This window comes from Arachis ipaensis, chromosome B7, assembly GCF_059453495.1.
Source record: "Arachis ipaensis isolate K30076 ecotype BB chromosome B7, ASM5945349v1, whole genome shotgun sequence".
NCBI classification, from domain to species: domain Eukaryota; kingdom Viridiplantae; phylum Streptophyta; class Magnoliopsida; order Fabales; family Fabaceae; genus Arachis; species Arachis ipaensis.
In genome coordinates, this window is record NC_142442.1 from 19,021,059 (window position 1) to 19,039,153 (window position 18,095).

The window sequence follows — 18,095 nt, forward strand, 5'->3', positions numbered from 1 at the left end:
ATAACTTGCGTGTGAAGAAACCGAAAGTCAGCGAACATAATATAAACAGAAACTAAGAGTAAAGAGCCAAAAAGATACATAATAACAAGTTCCTAACTCAGCCTGCAAAGTCAAGGCTGGCCGGAGAATATTTACATACATATATGCATATCCCAAAGCCCAAAATACATAAATAAAACCCTAGCTCTCCATTAGCCTCTAAGAGGAACAAAATAACAAGTCAATCGGAGAGAGTTAAGTATATGTATATACACACAACTAGAAAATGGATTAATACAGACAGATTTACAAACGGATTTAGTCTTTATTACAGACGGATTTTTGGTTACCGACGAAATTACCGACGGATTTTGTCCCTCTGTAAAAGCCCCGTCGAAAATTATTTACCGACGAATTTTTTTCGTCAAAAAATTATAGACGGATTTTTACCAGTTACCGACGGATTTTCCCTCTCTAAATTTTCTACCCATTTCCCAATGGCGACGCACTTTCAGACGGATTTTCTGTCTGTAATTACAGACAGATTTTCAGACGAATTTTCTGTCTGTAATTACAGAAAAATTTTCAGACGAATTTTTCGTCTGTAATTACAGACGAATTTTCCGTCTGTAAATCCATCAGTAAGGTAAATTTTTTTTTTAGATTTTTTCTTTACAAAATACACATTTTTTCATACAAAATAAATATAAATTTAATAAATAAATTTTTTATCTAATTTGTATTCGAATATTTATAATATTTCAAAAAATAAACAAATTTATTATATTATCGAACTAAAAGAAAAATACTATAATCAAGGAAGCCAATATAATTCAAAAAATAAACAAAGTGTATTGATACATCAACTATAATAATAAATAACTATACATCAACAAAATGTGTTGATACATCAACTATAATTCAAAATATATACTCAGTGTATTGTTCTTATAGCATCATATAAAGAGGAAGAAGAAGTTACATTAAATTAATTAATTATTTGACAAATGCATCCTTGCTGGGAGTTACATTATTTGTAACTCATTCTTGTATATTTTAATCTCAGCTTCAAATGGAGTAATGATGCTGTCAATTGGGAGAATATCATCATCCTTTTGATTTGCATGTACCCTTCTAAGAGTTGCTTCTGCCGCATATTGTGTAGCCAATGCACATTTCTTTTCATTTGCCAGTTTCTTGATTTTCATATTCTGCATGGCAGTAGATTTAAAAACATGCATTTAGATATACTAAACATGATTTCAAATTCCATGAAATAACAGGACCAGACTATAGAGCACCTTTTGTTTGAGATGATCATCAGTAACTCCAAGCCTCTCCTCCAGTTTATTAACTTCATTTCTCAACTGGCAGACTCCAAAAGAATATGTTTTGTAATTATAATGCAACTGAAATACACAGAGACTAAAACTTAAATGCTAAAATTAGTTGATGATACCTTGAACATTATCACACTAGCTAGGATGGTAAGTGTTGTGAACATGACACAGTATATAGGAGAAACTACTGCAGTGTTGAAGGTGTCAAGAGCCTGAAATATTACAATTACATTACATTAGTTAAGTATAGTTGATTTCAAATTGCGAAAATTGTGTGTAATTCATAAAACAAATATGAAGTATGGCAATTATTCATGTTCCACTAAATAAAATTGAGACAACATTTTCAACAAGATATATGAATACAAACATCGATGTAAATAATGATAATTGATATTGAAATTATTAAGTAAATAACAACTATAGAGTAAACCATATTACTCCAATTAGCTGTAACTGAACAAATCTAAAAATTGTTCTTGAGAAGAGAACATAGAAAAAAGAGAAAAATACTGAACCAAAACTTTTAGTACCTTTTTGGATCAATAACAACCAAGATAATCATTATAATCATCGTGAAAAAAAAAAAAACTTTCATCTAGGAAAAACCTTCGCCGAATTCACAAACTCTGCATCAGAAATCGCGGAATTCTCGAATTGGTTCGCATCATCTTGTTCGGCTGGGGCAGGGAGATTAAGATCTATGAAACTCTCTCTTCCAAGCTTTGAGGAACTAGTGGTGGCAACCAATGACAAAGTTCGACGAGGACTACCAATGCTGTTCCCTCCAACAAAGCAGAGGGAATTATAAGAGATAATCATTGGTTAACATTTATATGCATAAGAAAAATTGGTGAAGAGTGAATTGCAACAAATTTCCCATTTCAGCATTTTTCGAGTAACTAAATATTTTAATCATAGATAAGCCTAACAATATTTAATAAATTAAATAATATATCTCAGGATTAAATTTTGTTAATGACGAATAAACCCATTTCATATTCTAAATTAACTCACAATCTATAGTTATGTGGCAAGTATTAGTATAAAGAGGGAAAAATTGTGAACAATTGAATGATTTTCAAGGAGTATCCAAAAGAAACTCTAATAATTAAGACAACAAAAAAATTATGCACTTTTCCATGAGTTCCCTGATTTAATGTCCAACATTACTAGTTGGCTTATTTACCGTCCATCATTTAGGATTCAAGTTTCACAAAAAGTTAAAAATTATGCACTTTTCCATGAGTTCCTTGATTTAATGTCCAGCATTACTAGTTGGCATATTTACCATCCATCATTTAGGATTCAAGTTTCACAAAAAGTTAAATCTCATGTATGATATGCATATGGTTAACTTATCTTATTAATAGGTGACCAGGGTCATATGCAAAACTCTACTGTGGAACTTTTTCTCCTGTTCACATGCAAGTATCCAAAACAAATGATGATGAAACCTAGAAAAAATCACATCTATACTGGTTTCTACTTTCAGATAAGATGTCGAGCATTCACAATCGTTGTGTTTCATTAATTTACAAAACTGAAGGAAGAATATAGTTTACATACCTATGACTAGCTGTCTCAACATAATGTGTCTCTGGTACAGTAGGAAGTGAAGGGTTTTCATAACCATTTCTTTCCATACTTTCCACATCTGCTTTGTTTACCAAATCCGGTATTGCAACCAAGTCATGTAACTCAAAATAAACACAAATCTTATATTCATATTAGAACCAGTAGCACATTAACTTATAAAAAATAAACACAAATCTTATATTCATACTAGACAGCTAAATGCGCCTGAATTTAACCCTCCACAGAAGCAGCAGCTGAAGTCAAATGCGCCTCAGACTTGTCGCTATCTTCAATTCCAGGAGATCCCTACAAAAACAACACCATCCAAAAAATCCCCAAAATAAGAACACAACTAATAAAAAATGACACATAAAGCTACCCCTCCCTCAAAACAGATTAAACATCAGATAAGAATTACGAATAAGCAACCGCACCAGCACACAACATAGCAATCTCAAATTCAAATGAATCTTGATCTTGATTGGCTCAACAGCTATGATCGCATAGCATTCCCTCATTGATCTTGATTTCTTGTAGGTTGGCAGTTAATCTGTAAGCCATTGCTACTCCTTGGGGCATGGTGATACCATTGCCATGACTTAGTAGCCTGCCAGCCTGCCATACAGCCAAACCACTAATCTTTTTTGTACCGAAAAAGGGGCTCCTGATAGGAGAGTAGCACCTATCCTAGCCATTAACTGTAGGCTAGAAAACTAACCAGAAGTCTTCGAACAACATAACCAATAATAAAATAAATGCCTCGACTAAAGCTATGTATTCAAAGAATACAACGAGACTAGATAATTCAAGATAATTATCATATGGATCTTCCCACGTGATAAAGTTCATGCCAAGCCACCAATCATTACTGTCTCATACTTAAATTTGTATGTAGAACTGACCTTAAACAAGAGGTTATCATCATTACAAATTTACAATAATAACAAGCTAAGTTCAGGATCTAAAAGATAGAGCAGAATATTAGGAAAAAATCTTTAAGATGAACAAATTCACTATGAATCTCTGAACACCTCTCTAAGTCCAATTTCTCCAAGTTAACTAAGCTTGAGAAAGCATGATCATATGTCACTGATAGAAGATTTAAGCATAAATTGTACTAATATTACCTTTGACAAATTTTCTCAAGCTCTCTGGGATCAGTAACTAATACTTGAACACCCAATTGCATTTTAGTCTTTTGAAGATTAAAATCAAGACATGCAATTTTTGCAGGGGCAACCTTAAGAGGCATTCCTTGAGCTGCACGGCCAGTATTTAGAGGAAAACCATTCATCAGAAAGCCGTCTCTAGCACTTTTTCCATGAGCCTTCAATATATTGATTCCCTATAATAATGGTGAACCAAAAAAAAAGGACAGAGGATAAAATCCAGAGAATGACCGTGATAATTAAAGCACGTAAAGGCAAGATTTAACTAATTGAAGTACACATCACAAATTCTCAACTCATGCTGAAAATAGAATGTTTTAGTTTCACCTAGGAGCAAGCCATATAAATAATAAGATGAAAAGGAATTCGAAAAACCAACCTTGATTGGGTATTTAACTTCCCCCCTAGCATTGGTCATCTTACAGCTTGCACTACCTCTACAACCTGTGTAAATAACCATGCAGCCAGAGGTTTGTCCTGAGACCTGCCAAATCATATAAGCCAACAAAACTAATCAGCATTTGCAATCTTTGCATGAAATGCATACCTCTTGTACCAAACAGAAAATAAAAGCATAAACCAAACAGATCCAAAAAGTGAAAATCAAATTCATTTGCAGTATATATACCAAAAACAAAAACACCTTCGAAAAGAAAAAAGGAAATAAATCATGTTCCTTCTTAATTTGAAACCAACCTTAACGTGGTAGTGACATTATACTTGGACAGCATCCTGCCACCAAAATAACCATGTCAGTAACAAATTTCTATTTGACAAATCCATAGAATCAATCAGTGCACTAACCTGATATCTTTCATGAAAAGCTGTTTGGGCTTTTCCACCAAACTTGATATCATCCCGGAGTATCTGCTCCTCACTCTTCAGCCAAGTAGATCATAGACAAAGTTAATTTTATTTTCCATTAATATTTAAGCTGAAAAGAAGGTCATAAAACAGAAGGAAAAAAAAGGAACCTTCCAATATTCTATCTTAACATATCACCTAACTACTTCTACAACTTCCAAATCACAGAAGAGAGAATAATACTGCAATAAATAATCCTAATAATACAATTTCTGCATAGATATATCTATCTGGTGCAATAAGTGATTAAGAGAAGCCATAATCTAGAAGTTCAATTCAATTCTATATTTATAAGAGTTCAACGAATTTCACTGTATTGCTAGAACATTGATTAATGAAGAATGTGCAATTCTAGGGTTTCAAAAACAATTAACCAAACAGAATAAACAAACATGCATACAATATGAGAGGAAATAGATTAAACCAGCGTTACAATGGTGAAACTGAAAAAGTTTCAGAAAGCCTCTTCAAGCTATATATATAAAATTGAAATCCAAGTGTTTCACACATTGTATAAGAACGAAAAATACTAAGATGAATGATTGAAAGCAATGCATTTATCTACACAAAAAAAAATCACAAATAGAGTAGAATCATGGAACAAGCTCAGAACAGGTCATCAAATCCCTAAGCTGGAAATTAGAAAAATTTAAACAGAAGAAAGAGAATGGAAAGGGCAAAATTACCATCTGTTTCGAGATACCAGCATGTGATAGAAAACTGAAACAGGAACAAGAAGCTCAATCAGCATCAATAACAACAAGAAGATAGAATCTGCGAGGAAAAATTGATAAACCTAAAATTGGTACAGAAAAATTGAACCCTAAGCAACAGCAAGGAGGGGGCTCGTGCGACGCAAGGGATGATAGAGAGAGATCGTGCAACGCAAGCGGTGGCGGCAGCGACAGAAGAAGACGAAAACTCAGAGGAACGATCAAACAATGGCAATAGAGGCGGCGGCGGAGGAGGAGGAGGAACGGAAGAGAGCGTGACGGAGAAGATCCATTGGAAGGGGTGTGACGGAGCTTCAGTGTGACTGAACCAAAGCTGAGATGCGCCGCTAATGGAGGATATGGAAGGGATGAGCGTAGAGATTTGTAATCGTGATTGAAATGCAGAGCTTTTTGGTAACAACCCTTATTTTAATATTTTTCGACGGAAAATTTTAAATTACAGACGGAAAAATCCGTCTGTAATAATTTAATAAAATGCTATATTTTTTTATTTAGTTACAGACGGATTTTCCATCTGTAACCATTTTTCACGGAAAAAAATTAATTTTTCTGACAGAATTATCGACGGATTTTTTTTTCCGTCTGTAATTTATGCTAATTCATTTTTTTTTGTTTTCCGACAAAAAATTCCTCTGAAATTCCCTCTGTATTTCAGTGGGATAAAATCCGTCGGAAATATCCATCTGTAATAACTAGTTTTCTAGTAGTACATAAGCTATATATCAAAATAAACCCAGGAACTACTCCGCCTCAAAACGCCTAACGAGGAGCCTCTCGACCTGCATTTGAAAAATACAACATAGTATGGGGTGAGAACTGGAGGTTCTTAGCATGGTAAAGGTGCCATGCATATAAGATATAAGGTCCTGGGAATGCCAGAGGCAATCCTAGAACGCCACACTCAGATTATAAAGTTTAAGATATATTAAACAGAAACCATAAGGGTGGCCTTCTAAGGGTTCCGAAACTTAACTAAAACTCGACCTAAACACTAGACCCTTCTATCCTTCCTCCATTCCTCCATCTCCGGTGAATATGCACAGACAGATAAGCAAACACAGGTAATTTACAGGTAATGCAGATAACAATTATAATAAGTAGCAGATTATAATCACGAAGGCAATCCCAAACAATTCACAAGCAAGCAATCCAAACAATATGCACATGATGCATGCCTGTCCTATGGCTATTGATATCAACTGTCGGTTATGTAGCCATCCCGACATGTCCTCAAGCTAAAAAAATACATCATGGGGAGGATCCCTAAGCTAACATGGGGAAGAGAAAACACCCCAAGCTCAATAATATCCATGGGTGGAGAACCAAGTTGACATGGAGAGAAGAGATGACATCCCAAGCTGACATGGAGAAAATAATACCCCAAGCTCAAAATATTCAATCATTTCTCATAATTATCATTTTCATTCTCGATACTAATTCATGTCTCATCTCATCATTCTCAATTTCACTTAACTCATTGATCATACATTTTATTATCCTTGATTAATTAATATCATCAATTCTCAATTTCTTACATTATTCTCTTACTTGCCTCATACATTTCATAATACTTGTAGAAAATCAATCATTCAAGCCTTAGCATCAGAACTCATTCATACATGCACCTCCTTCTTATACAATTCATCATTTTTAACATTTAATTCATTCCCAAGTTATCTCTATTTCCTAACTCCAACTTATAACTATGCTTATCATTATGTTCTAGTGCTAAAAGGGTAAAAACAGAGGTTTGGAGGTTCAAAATTGAGCTTTAAAACACATAATACCTTTGCTGAAAATAGGGGAGTCACGCGTACGCATGCAAACCAGGCAGTAGCGTTTGTCCACGAAGGGGGTATATGCATACGCAAAAGTTCCATGTCACGCATATGCGTGGGCCACGCGTACGCGTGGACATGCGTTTTTCCAAAAATTTCACTAAGTTTTAAAAGCTGTAGAATTTCCATTTTTCACCTTAAACTTCCGACGCACATAAATTTTTTTGTTTTAAATCATTTTTCCTCCGTTCTTCGAACGGCGTAAACTTCACGGACCCAATTTTTATACAAAATAAGTTTGAAATAATTTGGGGATCCAGAAGCCAAGTTATGACTCGCCGAAATTTGACCAAAAACTAAATTTTACAAGAAGCTCCAAAACCTCATTTTCTTTTTAAAGCTCATTCCAGCCCAATTCATCATACCTATAATCATCAATATCACATACTTTTGACAATATCACAATAATCTTTTCAATCTTACCATTTCTCAATTCAATACCATCTCACTTCAACCTAAACTTCACAAGTTTATCATCAAACATCAACAAACCAACCTATATTTACATAATGCCAAAATCACAAGTTCTTCAAACATCATCACCTCATCATTCATCATTCCAATACCAATAAAACCAAGTGAATACCACACATACTCAAACCATATCATTATTACTAAACATCCAATAATACATATAATCAGTTCAGCTTATCCTAAGGTTCTCTAGCCTAAGTTTTCACACGACATTATATATTATACACGCGAAACCTAAACCATACCTTGGCCGATTTCAACGTATTAACGAAGACAAACCACAAGACAAAAGGGCAATGCTTCAATCACCAAGATTTAACACTAACTCCACTAAGCTCTCAAATCAAGCTTCCAATGATTCCAAGAATCTCCATATCATGCATTCATACACCTAACACATATATATACATACATACATATATCCAACAATTCAATATCCAATATAATCCAAACAAGAAAAACTAGGGTTTAGGACTCTCACCGTGTCTACGGACTAAACGAACTAAATCCGTCAAGCTCCACAAGTTAAATTGAACCTAGAGTACTAAATTAAACAAAATCTCAACATGGGTTCCCTTTAATTTCGAAAATTGAGGGATAGAGAGGCTGGGGTGAGATTGAAGCTTACCTATGAAATTGATTCGATAGAATCGTAAAGCTCGATGTGGTGGACGCGTGACCGCAAACGGTGCGGCGATCGGAAATCGGATGAAGAAGTTATGGTGGATTAAGGTTGTGGCGAGGGTTTGGAAGCTCTCTTCTCCCCTTGGCTATTCAGCGTTGGTTTCTGCTGAAATGGGGAAGAAGATGAGCCCTGGGCTCATTTATTTGATGGGTTCAGTTGGGTCTACGGGCCCAATTCAACCGGTTCGGTCCGTTCGATCCAATCTTAGGCCAAATTTTTCGAAATTAGTGTCAAATTTCTCATTTTAAAGAGCTCTATCCTATTTTAATATAAGATTTTCATTTCTAATTTTTCTTATTAAAATTTAATTTATTGACTAATTATGTGCTAATTTAGCGGGGTTTACAGAATTTATCTGTATCGGGCCTTAAGATAATGAACCTAAATCGTATTTAGGACCCTAACAATAGGTCTAGGTTGATCTTGCTCGCTTGAGGGTCTTATTGGGAACAAATATATATTTGATTAATATTTTGAGTCATTGTTGTAACAAATAGATATATACTATTAAATTTTATTGCATTTAGTATATATAAAAGTTGAATATACGTGCAAGATATTTTTCGATTCAAATTAAAAAAAAAAACATTTTTCTTTTCTCTTTTAGTTTTAAATATTATTTATTAATGCAATAAAAAATGAATAACAATAATAATTCACATAATTAAAATATATTATCTTAATATATATGACATTATATATATCAAGAATTTTTATATATGATAAATAATTTTTTTATTTTTTGTAAAAATAATTTATATGTAAATCAACTAATCTTTATAATGTATAATTTATTGCATAATTTTCTCCTCTCAATATAGATAATTTAATGAATTTAATATACACAATATAATTTACATTATTTAACATACGAAATAAGTAATTTAAGCCATCATCTAGGATAATAAGTATAATAGTTCAAATACCTACTTACTTATTAATATTAAAAAATATATAAATAGTATAAACTGATTTTTTTTGGTAAAAAATAAATAATAAATGTTATTAATTAAGTTAATTACATAATAAAATTATTATGAATAATTTCTTAAATAATGATAAAAATAAGATCATTATTTTTACATACTATAAAATTTATAAAAAAAATTTGAATAATAAATCAACCCTCAATAAATTATATATTAGTGTTGTAAAAAAAATAAATTATACATTACATATTATTATTATATATATATATATATATATATATATATATATTATCAATTATTAAGTTATAATTAATTTTTAACCTAATTTGGGATAATTAAAATTTAAATGATTAAAATTATTAAAGACCGAATATATATTTTATACATAACTATTTTTTTTTTGTTATTGACATTGAAAACGAGTGAATTATTAATCAATTCTGAATTTAAATTTAAATGTGTAAGAAAATAAAAAAATTATTTTAAATTTTATCTCACTAACCAGAATTAATTTTAAAATAAAATTATATTGCATATTATATTATAGGATAATGTAGTTATTTATTTATTTTTTAGGATAATTATTATCAAATAATATAGTGTAAGAAATTAGAGAAAAATGTATTTACCAATCTAGGGAATAATAATTCATTTTTTCAATAAAATAAATTACATATTGAATAATAAAAGTTATTATAATTTCTCCTCGTACAAACTAATACTCAACGATGGTATTTTGGTAATATTACTAAATAATATTAATCAATTTAATAGTTTTTGTAATGCCATAGGTCTATAAGTTTGAAAATTTGAAAACTTGAAAATCATATCATAAAATATGAAATTTTAACTGGTGGTAACAATGTTGACCATATTGTTTTGACTTCAAGAATGAATATAATACTAACAAATAAAACTGTGACGGATAAATTTCAACAAAAACAAATATTTATAAATATTGCTATCAATGAGAAATTATTCTATTTTAAAAGCAAATACTTTTTTTTTTCACTGTAATTTCAAACCCAATCAAGTCGAGGACTAATATATCACAAATTGAAATTCTATTTATTAAGACAAGTAAAATAATCACTCAACCAAACCAAATTAATTAAAACAACTAAAAAATTATATATACGAGAACATAATTTGTGTGTACGGGATAATGACTTATATACTAAAAGAGAATGTTAAATTCCCAATAGTAATCATAATTGCGATTTATTGAAAATATATTTTAAAGATTATAATTAATGTGTTTGTAATTTTCAAAAATACAGATGCATTAATTACTTGATGATGTTCTCAATATACATGCACGGTTAAACTTTTCTTTCTAACAATAAGGAAGTATTGTAACAGGCACCAACTTCCTCTCCAAATAGTCCATATAACACCAATAAGAATGGGTTACCTTCCATTTTTTCATTCACATCGTTAATCTTCATTGTCAAACATTAGCGTATCCTTTCATTATTTGGAATCAACCAAGATGCATTCCAAGAATGTGGATAGTCCCACGTAAATTTTGTCTTGATGTATACCAGTTGAGATAATGACATTTCCAAACACCTCAAAGTTGGTTTTTTACTTTTTTCTACATTTCACATAACCCAACTTTTGCAGACTCTTTAAAAGAGCTAATAGTCTAATACATTTGACATAGTTGTAAAGGACGATCCACAAACCAGTTCCTCTTAAATTAGATCATTGTTGTCTATGATATTCTCTTACATTAGGCAATATTTAACATTTATATATATGAATTATATAATATAATTAGTTCTAAAGGCCTAGTTGTACCAAAGTTTTGAATTGATTAGAATATTCAAAGTTCCAATAACCTAATAACTTGATTGGTAAAACCCCTGCAAGAAATATTTCAGATGAATATCAATTAAATCACGTTCGAAAAATAAAATAAGCCCAGGAAGACAGAGAACACAAAACAATATCTCCAGTAGCACTATCCTCATAGTTCAAACCTCCAACATAACAGGATACATTTTCAAAAATGCATGAAACAGTAATGTTCATTAAGTGTTAAGTAGTTTGTCCAGATATTAGATACTTGAATCTTTGAATTAATAAAACCAGAGATTAGAGTTAGAACAGTCATGAACAAAATATATAACTAGTAGTTTCATTTATAAAAACCAAAGATAATTTGTTGACATCCCTAATAATCGTAGTTACTGGGAGAAAAGCACTACAACGCCCACCAACTGCTCCACAAAATTACCAAAAGAGCTTTCTCCATCTACATTAACCACTAACCCTAAAATCTCAACTTAGAAGACCAAGCCCTAATCCCTAAATTCAAACACCGGTTGATCCAAACCCACCTTCACCCCTAACAGTTGAATCCAAATCCTCAACCTCAACAACATCAGGAGTCACAATCTTCTCCAAAATCAGCTGTGCAACTCTGTCACCAACCTTCACCTCAAAATCAACATCCGAATGGTTGAACAGTATCACCCCAACCGGTCCTCTGTAATCAGCGTCAATCACCCCCGCACCAACGTCAATAGAATGCTTCAATGCAAGACCCGATCGCGGAGCTGCAGAGAAACAAAAACCCCCCAAAATCAGCACCCAAAAAATTATGAAACCGTAACCCGAACAAAAACAAAGATATCGGTAATTTAATCACCAATTCGGGCATAGGTGCCTTCTGGAATCGAAATGCTGAGATCAGTAGCCACCAGAGCTTTGCCTCTCGCCGGAATCTTCGTCTCCACAGCACTAACAGAAAAAACAAAATAAAACAGAATTTCAGTTTCGGTTTCGGCTTCTCTAACAGAGTACCTGTTTCAGTTTAACTTGAGAGGGAGAGGTACCTGGAGAGATCGTAACCAGCGGAGAGAGAAGAAGCCCTAGAGGGAAGAACGGCGTTGTCGGAGAGCTTCTTTACACGGAGGAGAGAAGCAAGGTTGGTGGAAATGTCAGCGTCTTGGTGGACCTTGAGGATCTTGGGGGAGGGCTCTTGGATCTCGGCGACGGTGGAGCCGTTGGTGGCGTGGGAGTCTGGTTGGGCCATGGTGAGAACAAGGCTGTTGCAGAAATGAGGATAGCGTTGGTTAAGAAGAGAGAAGGATTGAAAGGACAGGGAATAAGAAGTGGAAGCAAAGGGTTTATATAGAGGAAGAATGGAGAGTGGAATAGTGGCGCCAAATTTTCCCGCCATTTTTATTGGGTGTGGGGGTGTGGTTGTGTGTCATCTTTGTTTTGATGAAAGCGGATAGACAGAACTCACAGAAGACAGGGGACACTGCCACAGTGGGCAGTATATGGTAAGTAGAGATTGAGTGTTCAAACTTCAAACTGCAACCATTAATCCATTATAGTACTCTTCCGCACCTGAACTAGACAACCAACATTGAAATGGGCTTGGGTTCAAACTTCAAATGCTCGCTATAGCCTTCTTACTCCTCTTTTTTTTTTTTTTTAAACTAGGACCGGCAAATCTTCTAACTTCTAAAATACCAAAAAAGTCATTCACCGAAAAAAAAAAAAAAAAAATACCAAAAAAGTCTATATTCTAACTTCTAAAGATGGTGGTAGTTCCGTAATTGACTAGGTTGGTCAATAGAATTTTTAAAAATTTTTTCCGTGTTGTTACTTGTTACACATAATTTTTTATTATATATTTTTTAAATAAAATAAAAAAACATACAGAAAAATAATACACGGACACTGATACGGGACAAGACAAATCTTATAAGACACGCGGACACGACATATATATAAAATATAAAGTATTTTTTAGATAAATTACAATGAATTTTTGATATTTTATTGGTAGTAAAATATAAAATAATTTTTTAACTGTTTTTTATGTCTTCTTTTAACTCTATAAAAACATTTAAAATATTTTTTGTTTTAATAAATAATATTATCACGACAACTCAACGAAGTGTCCGTGCTTCATAGATACTTAACAACACCACTTGAGAACAAAAAATTGAAAAAATTCATTCCTAATTAAGTTGTTCATCTATAAAGACAATAAGTATAAAAAATTTAGGGAGTGTTTAGTTTGTGTTTTTTGTTTTTATAAGTTTTTTATAAAAAAAACCTTAAAAACAAAAGTATTATTTTATTTTTTGACAAAATTCTAAAGAGTGAAAAAATAAAAATAAAAAATATAAACTAAATCAAGGTTCCAAAAATCAAACCAATCAATGAACCGGTAAGATGACTGATTTAATAATTCAACTAGAATTTAACCGATTTAATTAAATATAAAATAAAATTATTAAAAATTTTATTTTCAAAAATAAAAATTTATAATTAGCAACCATCACAAACACAAACTTGCACAAATTAATTACAGTCAACAACTAAGTTTGAATTATTAACAAAGATTTATACAATTTCTAATCACATCAATAAACCAATAACACATGAAACATCAGAACATAGTCAACAATTACATTCAGAGGTTTAGAAGACAAACTCAGAAGTCAAAATCTATTACAATTAGACAACAAAAACATAAATCAACAAAAAATTAACAAAGTACCATCGACAATCAACAAAATTATTTCAGAAAAATTAACTTTAAAGTCCGAAGAGCAGTGGACCTGAACAACCGTCGGAGAGAGACGGAAAGCTTGAAGAGAGAGACGTGGCGGCAAGGAAAAGAGCTCCGAGGAGACCTTCAGGATGGCGAGGAAAAGAGCTCCGAGGAGACCTTTAGGATGGCGAGAAGAGGGCCGATCTGTAGAGACGACTTCTGGCGGCGATGACACGTTGACAGAGACACGAGTTCAAAGCGACCGATGACAAGGAGGACAGAGGCGGGCTTGACGATGAGGGCAGAGATGGCAACGCCAACAGCAGCTCCGAGCAGACCTTCTGGTGACGCGAGGAGACACTTGAAGAGGAGGCGGCGGGGCTAGCGGCGCAGGAACTCAGAGAGATGGGTATTTAGCAAGGTTATGAAAACCGGACCGGTCATCAAACCGTTCTAGTCACTGGTTCACTGATTTACTGGTCCAACTGGTCTAAACGCAGTTCAACTGGAAAAATTGTTCCATAATAAATTAATAAATAAACTATAAATAAACATCCTAAAATATCTTTCAAATTTAAAACCCTACATAAAATATCACCAACTAAATATAATTAATCATCAAAATATGCAAAAACTTGCTGCAAATTTGTTGACAATTAACATAATTATACTTCCATTAAAAATTGTTGGATTGAATTATAATGCACAAGTTAGAGATAGAGAATATTGTCTTAATGTAGCTGAGTCAAAAAGTAAAACAAAAAATGATAGTGTTGCACAACAAACACACGCCAGAGCCTAAAACAAAAACACATTAGAGCCTGAAACAAAAAGAATGCAACACTGAGGAGGGGCAGCTAGTCGGCGGAGATCGAGAGCAAGGACAGTGCAACCAAACAATGAACAAAACAATGAAAACAGAATTTTTTTTAATATAACAGAACAATCAAAACATGAATCATACAATCACTAATTGCAAATTTTTTCTTCATAAGAATAGAACAATGAAAACATGAAGCATATAATAAATAAAAAAAATCACCAATTGCAAATTTTTTAATAAGAACAGAAGTTAGAACAGTGAAAAATGAAGAAAGATTAACAATTTTCAACCCAATTTTAACAAAACTCATCACAATGATTAACAAAAAAAATAGCAATGAAGGAATAGTGAATCAGTAAGATAGGCAGTGCAAATTCAAGAAACTTTAATAAAATTTAACTACTGAAACAGATAGTAAGTAATAGAGTTATCAATTTAAAATTTATCATTAAATACAATCAGTGTGCAAAACCAATCAACCAAGCACTGATTGGGCATTCAGAAAAAAAGAAAGAATCAAAAGAACATTTAAATCACAGCAACAACACAACAACACCAATAGGAACATTTAAAACAAAGCAACCAAAAAATATATCTAAAAATCATCATTGCTGAAAGCAATAATTTGATACGTGTATGCTCAAAGAATTAAAAGCTCAGCTTCCAGGAAAGTGAAGAATACCCACACCAAAGAACCTTCAATCACAACTTAAACCAAGAACAGAAAATCACAACAAACACAAAAAAAAAAAAAAATTAAAGATAACAGAAGAACAACAGAACAACAACACAAGAACAATTACCAAATTGACAAGTTCACAATAACAGTTAAAATTTACCAGAAGAACACTAATGCAAGTGGAATCATCATGCTAATATGTTTTCTACAAAGATACTATTTGTGCAGCTAAAACTTCCTAATTACTAAGATCCAATTATTCTTAATTTCACATGCAATCAACTTACTAAGTTTCTAAAAGCTAGAAATTATAAAAACCAACCAGAAATATGGTTAAAGCATTTCATCAAATATGTTGAGTGCGGCAAAATTAAAACGAAATAAGAAAATTCAAAGCTTGATATCAATGTTATAAAGAAGAGAACATAACAATTGTATAATATATGAAAAAAATCCAAACCACTTCCAAATCAAATAGTTACTTATTGTAATAGAAATCAGAAGTTTCAGAGCTTGAAGCAGAGTATTGGTGGCGGGTTTAGGGAACTCACGGCGGCGACAAAAGAGAGCAGTTCGACGGCTAGGTGGAGTGCACGGGTTGGTCGCAAAGTTTGAAGCAGAGCAACGTGACTTCCAGACGAACGCGAATGCGAACCCGAACGGTGAACGGCGAGTGAAAGCATACGGTGAACGCCGAGCGAACGTGAATGGCGAAGAACGCGAAGGAAGATGACGTCTGAACGAAGAGGCGAACGTGAAGGGCAAACAAACGGCGGCGGAAGCGCGGCTGAGCAGACAAAAACGACGGACACCGAGCTCGAGGAAGCAGCTGCGATCGGTGATAGCGAACAGGGGTTAAAGACTTGGGCACGAGGGAAGCTAAATAGATGGACGGACTGCGAACTTAATGGACGGCGGCAATATGCCACTCCTTGCGGCGGTGGTGTAGGCTTACAGTGCTAGGGTTTTTTGGCTTCGTTTCTGTGATTTCTTTCTGAAAGGAAGAAAGAAAGGGAGAAAGTTTTTTTTTTGTGTAAACCGGGAGGGTCCCGGTTCGGTCCGACCGACCGGTTCAGAGGTTCTTCAACGGTTTCTTGATCGTGGTTTTACACATAGTTGTCAGAATCGAATCGGTGATCGAACCGGTCAAATTATTGATTTACTAGTTTATTAGTTCAACTGATAAATTACTGGTTGAATCGATAGAACCGGTCTCACGTAAATAAAAAATATAAAATAGTAAAAAACTTAAAATTAAAATTTGAAATACATATTTTCACTAACATTTTATAAAGAATCAAGTCTCAAATTCTAAAAATAACTAATATAAAAATAAACATAAAATTTTTAGTATTACTATAATAGTATCTTAACTTGATACAATAAGAATAACAATTATATTAGTACACCACCAAATTAATTCACAAAGCCTATCATCTAACTATAATATCAGTAGATTTCAACACTAGTATTAAAAGTCAAAACAGATAACTTTAATCACAATACTAGCATTGAAATAGATCAAGCAGATTAATAAATTTTTCGTAAGATTTATGTTTATATTAATAATGGTACATAATTAAAATATAATTAATTCAAAAAAAAAGAGAATAAAAAATTAAATTAAATTAGATATCTATAAAATTATTAAATTGAATGTTAACTATAAAATTAGTTTTTGTCATATATGATAATAAAAAGCAAGATGGCTGAGTGGCTTAAAGTCCGGTTTACCATTTTTTGGTCGAACCAATTAGTCCGGTTCGATTTTTATAACTATGATTTTACATGTCTGACCGGATCGTTAATGTTGCCAATTTGCAGTTGGACCGGTCCAACTGACCGGTCCGGTGCAATTTTCAAAACCATAGTTTTTATGTTAGGGTTCTTCCTTTTATGAGAGAGAAAGAGAAAGAAAAAGGGGTAGCGGGTATATTCGTGCTTGACCGCTTGAGGGTTTTTTTTATTTTAAATTAAAATTCTAAAAATCCATTAAAAAACCGATCAATTCACCGGTTTATTATCGGTTCAACTGGTTTTTTACCGATTTTTGTCAAGTGATTTTTTGTGCCAACCGGACAAATTAAAGGACCGAGTTTTGGTTAACCGAGTCGATCAGTCGGTTCGATTCGATTTTTAAAACACTGAAAACATATCCTTACAAACAATGGAACAACTCCACCAACTTTCTTTATAAGTGGTCAAAACTATCATTCAACTAGAAGTTTGATCCCTACTAATAATGATAGGTCCAGGTTTGCTCAATTGTACATATATGATATGGAGAAAAAATACAAAACAAGATATCAACCGTTATCCTCTAGATATGCATGACAATTTTTAACTTGCTAACAATTAATGATGCAAATGATAAATTCATTCTATAATGTGTATTGATTGCTTAATGGGGTGAATGGTCTTGACATTCTCAGATCTAGTGAATCAACAAGAATTTTAGAATTCTAAATCGTAAACCGATTA

General features: G+C 32.8%; 2 protein-coding genes and 1 long non-coding RNA gene across 10 annotated transcripts; all 3 read right to left on the minus strand.

The window, feature by feature from the left end:
- Positions 1–790: 790 nt before the first annotated feature.
- LOC107608890 (uncharacterized) lies at positions 791–6,046 on the minus strand. Of its 8 annotated transcripts, none has more exons than XM_016310659.3 (12): positions 5,753–6,046; positions 5,617–5,650; positions 4,871–4,945; positions 4,763–4,798; positions 4,446–4,550; positions 4,025–4,242; positions 3,106–3,203; positions 2,889–2,976; positions 1,929–2,097; positions 1,439–1,531; positions 1,281–1,346; positions 791–1,190 (listed from the first exon to the last, which is right to left on the minus strand). In XM_016310659.3, exons 8-12 carry the CDS (start codon positions 2,963–2,965, stop codon positions 1,005–1,007), a joined length of 591 nt encoding a protein of 196 aa, XP_016166145.1. In that variant the 5' UTR covers positions 2,966–2,976; positions 3,106–3,203; positions 4,025–4,242; positions 4,446–4,550; positions 4,763–4,798; positions 4,871–4,945; positions 5,617–5,650; positions 5,753–6,046; the 3' UTR covers positions 791–1,004. The 8 variants fall into 8 exon arrangements, with proteins under 8 accessions (XP_016166145.1, XP_016166147.1, XP_016166143.1 ...); XM_016310661.3 differs by having other exon boundaries at positions 1,929–2,736; XM_016310657.3 differs by adding an exon at positions 3,332–3,512 and having other exon boundaries at positions 2,889–3,203.
- A 5,662-nt stretch (positions 6,047–11,708) lies between these two features.
- On the minus strand, positions 11,709–12,933 carry LOC107608889 (deoxyuridine 5'-triphosphate nucleotidohydrolase). The gene is made up of 3 exons (XM_016310654.3): positions 12,434–12,933; positions 12,247–12,338; positions 11,709–12,154 (listed from the first exon to the last, which is right to left on the minus strand). The coding sequence occupies exons 1-3, from the start codon at positions 12,778–12,780 to the stop codon at positions 11,910–11,912; spliced, it is 684 nt and encodes a 227-aa protein (XP_016166140.1). The 5' UTR covers positions 12,781–12,933; the 3' UTR covers positions 11,709–11,909.
- A 990-nt stretch (positions 12,934–13,923) lies between these two features.
- On the minus strand, positions 13,924–16,614 carry LOC148550501 (uncharacterized). Its single transcript, XR_015892365.1, has 2 exons — positions 16,166–16,614; positions 13,924–14,617 (listed from the first exon to the last, which is right to left on the minus strand). It is a non-coding gene; the product is annotated as an uncharacterized LOC148550501 (long non-coding RNA).
- Positions 16,615–18,095: the final 1,481 nt, after the last annotated feature.